The 6,157-nt window shown below is 43.7% G+C and overlaps 1 protein-coding gene across 5 annotated transcripts in view; it reads right to left on the bottom strand.

Annotated features, from left to right (window-relative positions):
* Positions 1–958: 958 nt before the first annotated feature.
* LOC310666810 (uncharacterized protein) overlaps positions 959–6,157 on the bottom strand; it is a 45,455-nt gene continuing 40,256 nt past the window's right edge. For all 5 annotated transcript variants that reach the window (XM_083418256.1, XM_083418255.1, XM_083418257.1 and 2 more), the window contains exons 6-7: positions 4,630–4,875; positions 959–3,436 (exon numbers count right to left, since the gene is read on the bottom strand). In XM_083418256.1, the coding sequence (XP_083274382.1) occupies positions 2,675–3,436; positions 4,630–4,875 (1,008 nt within the window). In that variant the 3' untranslated portion in view covers positions 959–2,674. The remainder of the gene's footprint in view (positions 3,437–4,629; positions 4,876–6,157) is intronic.

The raw sequence follows: 6,157 nt of genomic DNA, 5'->3' as shown, positions 1-6,157 counted from the left end.
TGATTGGCACCAGTTACATTTTAGACCTACCTCTCCTACCCTGCCTAGTTTCAAATCCATTTGTTGAGCCATTTTCTAAGACACAATACCATTCCCTCTGTCCTCAGTGCAACAGTGGAATGTCTTGCCCTTAACATAGGGCTGCAACTGTAATAGACCCCTTGGTATATCAAACAGTTCTGGGTTTCGTTTTGTTTTTGCAGAGCCATACAATATTCGTTTGTTTAAAAAGAAAAAGCTAAAGACTACTTGTTGACTTCTGGATGTTACCCATTAATCATGAAGAGGAGAAATGTATGAAAATTCCAAGTTCAAAGGCACTGTAAATGTGGTTCATACTTGGTCCATAGCCATGGCTAAACTCCACTGCTCATATTTCTATAGAGACCACATGCATGATTAAAACGCACGCACACGAAAAATGTTGCACAACTGCTATCAATACTGATAAGATAGAGCAGATGGAAATTTAAACAGCAGGTGAAACCATAAATTAGTCTGGGCAAAATCAAGGCTAAGTATATTAGGAGGAGCCAGACTTAAGACTCCTTAAGCATAGCAAAAATGAAAAATTGCTCCATTTGATAGGGCGGGTTAGATTTTTCCCATTCCTCCCAGGGCATCTGCTTTGCAATAAATATTTGGAAGCCTTCCTCAGCTGTCTAAACCAGGTGCAACCAGAGAGCTCCCCAAGATGTGATCCCTTCCATTCGTGTATAGCAAAAGCCCTTTGAAGAAATGCAAGTAATTATACATTTCTTACCAGGTTACCATTGGGAAGCAATTAAAATCCTTAAGGGGCTATTAGGTATAATCAAACTAGCAGGCTTTCCTTTCATTCAGCCCTAGAATACACACTTCATTAGAATCAGAATTGCACAGCTGCTTGAAGCTGAAAAGTCTCTAGACTGCCCTGGTGGTGACAGAAATGCATTATTTAGTAATGGAAACAAAATGGTTGAAGAAGCAAATAGGTGTTTATCAGCAATAACTAGCTAGATTGGATGTTTAAAAAACAACACAGTACAAACAGAATATTCATCACATGCTAAAAATAGCTCCAGGGTGCAACTTATTAAAGCACTTGACAAACATGACCTGCTTTCTCAAGGAATACTGGGGACCTCAAAGCAACTTTTTTGTGTGGCTGTGAGCAAAGCATACCCCAAATATCCTCAAAGACACACTTACTTCCTAGGCGCCCAAGAACCCTTGACAAATGTCTAAGGATGATTTGAAAAAACTAGACCACCAGACCAAGGACTGCAAAATCTGTATGGATGTTTAACTCAACGGGAAACTGCACTTGCAATGTCCCTGGTGATTTATTTTTGGGATTGTGAGAATGTGTGCGCGGCAATGCGTTTTTGACAACACTAGTGCATAGCTTGGTTGTAGTTTACCCAGTAATAGCAGATTTATTCATGATTTACCACCCAGCATTTTGCCATGTATATATTTGCAAGAGGTAAAATATTCTGAAATGGAGATGCACGGATGTGCGTGACAGGGAACTGCAGCCAGTTGGGATTCCCCTCACCCCCCCATTCTTAAGTTGCGTCTCCACTCTTTATGATCTTTGCAACAATGAACACCAGTGTTTATGGGGCAAAAATGGGTGTCGAAGAAAACAGGGGACAACCTTTGGAACTGTGTTTATTGCTGCAGTGAGAACAGGCATATATGAGGCAAGCATACTGGCCCTGGCCACTGTGAATTGCCCTAACAGTAGTTAGCTAGGTTTGATGAGCTTCTAGTTCCTTGCAGCTGGTATTCTTTGAATAATGTGCAATGAGAGTGTGTGTTTTACCAAAGTGTGCATTCATCTCTCCAAAGCTGCCAGGACTTTCCCCAGATGATACTATTAGTGTACTTACTGTATGTTGCACCACAGGCAGAGAAAATCCTCCTACCCCAAGTGGCAGAGCCTTCTGCAGGATTTAGGAAAGAAGCAATCCTTTTATAATGCAGTCCTTAAGAATCGCCAGAACTACCATCGCTAATGAGACTCTTGACAATCCTAACTGTCTCACATCTAATGTAGTTTTACACACAAATGCAGTAAAAAAAAAACCAAGCAAAGGTGCTGTGCATTTTGTTTTGTGCTCATGTAGCTAACCATTTACTTCTTTGTGTGTGTTTCTTCTGCTAAACACAGTTCTAACTGGTACCCACTGCCACTTCCCTGTCCAAGCCACAATCAAACTTCAGTAAGGAATTGTGCGATTTCCTCCAGCTGTGACTAGAATTTGGTTGATATATTTCAAAGTATTATGTCCAAAACAGCATGCCTCTTTTCAATGCAAGCCTGACCATTTGCTTCCTGGTATAGTGTGGGAATAGACAGTGCTTCCATATTCATCACACCAACTTTAAGAAAGCCTGTCTTCTTTGTAAGAAGTACCAGCCAGGTAGTCTTGATAAGCTCTCAATAAGCCAACAAAAAACTAACAGTCATTAGATGCAGCTCAGTGAGAGGTGGCAATGCAATAGGGTATAACTTAACACACAATCTATTCCAACATTTAGAGTCAAGGCTGCCCAAGCACATTCTCCACGTTGTACGTACAATGCAGCTTCCATTCCGTCTCAAAAGGAACATGTGTCTTTATTGCTTCCAATTGCACAAACCTACAACCTTCAGTATCAGTTCTGATACCCATATTTGGAGGAGTTACTGAACAGAAGTTTGACACAACCGGTGAGAGGCCAAGGAATCAAAATTCGGATGAGAATTAGTGGTGCCAGTGTCTGAAACAGGCCCATAGTTTTTATCCTTGTAACCACTGCAGCTCTTCAGGGAATCACTGTGTGAATTTGGGTACTCTCCCCAAAGATCAAGGTCTGCTCTGATACTGGTGGATTCAACTGAGCTTTCTTGAAGAGTTAGGTCCACTGGCTGCTCATCTGCAATGGTCAACCCCATATTATTATGGATAACATTTGGCTCAGATAAAGCATCTGCACATTGATTCACATGCTCTGCTAAAACCAAAGGCTGCTGATCATCCCCTTCCTCAGAAATAACAAAAACAGGTTTGGGTTTATCCATTTCCAATGAGAGCTCCTTGGATTTTGAGCCATTGACTATGTTGCTTGTGAACTGAATGGGCCCTTCAAGGAGGTCTTCGGTTCCCTGGCTTGGACTGTTGACTGGAGATCTTGCGCCAATGTGCTTTGCATGATCAGACAGCCTTGGTTGGTTACAGTCGGGAGAACTTGTTAAAAACCCAAAGTAAGGGTTTCTGAAACGGGATCTTTTCAAGTTGCAGCTGTTGCTTAGCTTGCGTTGTTTCTGTGCCGAATACGTCAGTGGGTAAGATGCAGCGCTGGCCGATGAGTCCAAGTAAGCCGGTTCAGAGATGCCGTCTATTTCTGCAGCTGAAGTTACTTTCCGAGTAGTTGCAGTCTGGTCTTTCGTGGATGCAGAAAAGCCCTGGCAGGAGCAATCATAACGTCAACTCTGATAATCAGATCTGAGGGAACTACAAGTGAATATTTCTTAAGAAGTCGTAAAAAAAAGGAGCAAGAGGTCATTTTGCTCTATTTCTTCACTGTCATTTCCTTCTCTGCCTTGTGCATGATTGCCTTTCCCACGACTTAAAGGTCAAAGCAAAAAAGGGGGGAGACACACATGCACATGTGGGAAGGAGTGTTCTGAAGGTAAGAAAACTCCTGTTAATATTTCGCAAGGTTTCCACCATTCTTTTCTTTTTTTTCTATTACAGAATCAAAGTCAGGAATGGGGAACCTCTGGCCCACAAGTTGTTGCTAGACTATAACTCCCATCAATCCTGACCATTGGCTATGCAGGGCTTGCTATAAGTGTCACTCAGCTGGTTAGTACTACTTAGCTGGGCAGGGATTGGTTGCCCTACAGAGTTCTCAAGTGAGGCTTTGCTGTTGGTGCCTATCAGCTGTTGGGTGTTGACAGCAAGCCACGTTTGCCAAGGATCAATTGGGAGAGAACTTTTAAGGCTCCTGTAAAGGCTTCCTTTAGGGACACGGGTGGCGCTGTGGGTTAAACCACAGAGCCTAGGACTTGCTGATCAGAAGGTTGACAGTTCGAATCCCCGCAACGGGGTGAGCTCCCGTTGCTCGGTCCCTGCTCCTACCAACCTAGCAGTTTGAAAGCACGTCAAAGTGCAAGTAGATAAATAGGTACCACTCCGGCGGGAAGGTAAACGGCATTTCCGTGCGCTGCTCTGGTTCGCCAGAAGCGGCTTAGTCATGCTGGCCACACGACCCGGAAGCTGTACACTGGCTCCCTTGGCCAATAAAGCGAGATGAGCGCCGCAACCCCAGAGTCGGCCACGACTGGACCTAATGGTCAGGGGTCCCTTGACCTTTAAAGGCTTCCTTTGCAGCTGTGCCTTTACCTGCCCCACACCTGATGCCATAGATGGCATTACATGTGCGACAGATGGGCATGGCTCTGTGAAAATGACCCCATGGGCCACCCACACTGGGCCTTACTTGACTTGCAGGTGCTAGATTCTTACTAGCATGCAAGCATGACAGTACCAGTAGGGGAAACAGGCTAGACCTGAAGCCACTGGATCAAACTTTGACAGCAGATCTGCTGGACACATTCACCTTGCATCCCCAGGGCTTTCTCCAAATACTTACACTGCTGTTAACCAGTTTGGTGAAAGGGCTGTTCGTAGCCCAGCTGCACCACTTTTTCTGTAGCTGAGGCAATGGAGCTAGTAAGTCATGAAAAGTACGAGCACGCCATGTTCGCTGACTTGGGCAATGGCTCTCTGTCTGTGCCACCCCTATATTTGTAGCACTGGTGCCAGATTCTGCTGGACCTGCTGTCAGCCAGTCAGAAACTGAGCCTGGACTCGTGATGCTTCTCTTCAGTTTTCTGTCCTAATTGAAAAAAGACAGATAAATCAAAACCAAAAAACTGCATGAGATACCTTTATCCAGTTGGCCCGTGAATTTTCTTCTAAAATCCATACTTGAAGCTCTGACCCAATTAAAATCCCATAGCTCAGTCGGGTAGAGCATGAGACTCTTAAACTCAGGGTTTTGGGTTCAAGTCCCACGCTGGGCAAAAGATTCCTGTATTGCAGGGGGTTGGACTTGATGACCTTCATAGTCCCTTCCAACTCTACAATTCTATGGTTCTGTGACTTTTACTTGATTAATCAATAGATTAAATTCACAGTATTTTGCATATGAATGAAAGCAATTGTTCTGACTCAAAAACATATACTTCTTTTCTGGATCAGCTTTGCCCAGTGTGGTGCCTTCCAGATGTTGGAAGATGGTCCCCATAATCCCTGAACATTGACCATACTGGCTGGGCCCTAGCTGTACCACTGACTCCTCAGACTGGTAACTCCACTCCCAAGTTCACAGGCATGGTCTCTCTAGTTACCTGCTACTGTAAATAGCACAGAACCAGGGAACTTCTACATGCCAAGCACATGTACCTTCAGTCCTAAAATAGTGCTTGCAGATTAAAAATTGCAGTATACACATACACATACACAAGCCTCATCTACACTATGCACTTGAATAAGTATTATACAATTTCAAGCAGTCATGGCTTTCTCTGAAGTATCCTGGGAACTGTACATTGCTAAGGGTGCTGAGAGTTGTTAGGAGACCCCTATTCCCCTCAGGGACCTACATCTCAAAACTGGTTTCAGTACTGATTCTTGCAGTAACGATGGTCTTAATCACAAAAACTTGTGAATTGCTTAAAATAATAAAAAAGGAAAGAAAGCTGAAAAGACATCAAATGGCTTGGGCATATCTCTGGAATTGTATTAATGCCATGAGAATTAATCTGGAATCGCCAGCTTGGCTCACCCTATGCCCCAGAAGTGAAACACTACTGGAATAATCTCTAGAAGACAGAATCAGTTTTTACATGGATTTCAAAACTCATTTCCTGGACAGACACACTCTTGACTCTCAACAGTGGTGGATTAGCTTTCTTGCTGGAAGCATAAACTCCCAACTGCTCCTGTTTAGGGTCTCAAGCTTTATAGAGGACATTCCTCTGTGTGTAGAGATGTCAGAGGACAGGCTTCTGTGCGAGAGTCCTCTGTTTGAAGGGCTGTCTAGTCTAAGTCCAGTTTGAAGATCAATAACCATAACAAATGAGAGCAGGAGGGGATCTGAAGTTCCCACCAACAAT

Source organism: Podarcis tiliguerta (assembly GCF_965153285.1).
Source record: "Podarcis tiliguerta genome assembly, chromosome: 16".
NCBI lineage: Eukaryota > Metazoa > Chordata > Lepidosauria > Squamata > Lacertidae > Podarcis > Podarcis tiliguerta.
Note: the sequence above shows the minus strand (reverse complement) of the source record. Positions and strands in the feature narration are given on the sequence as shown.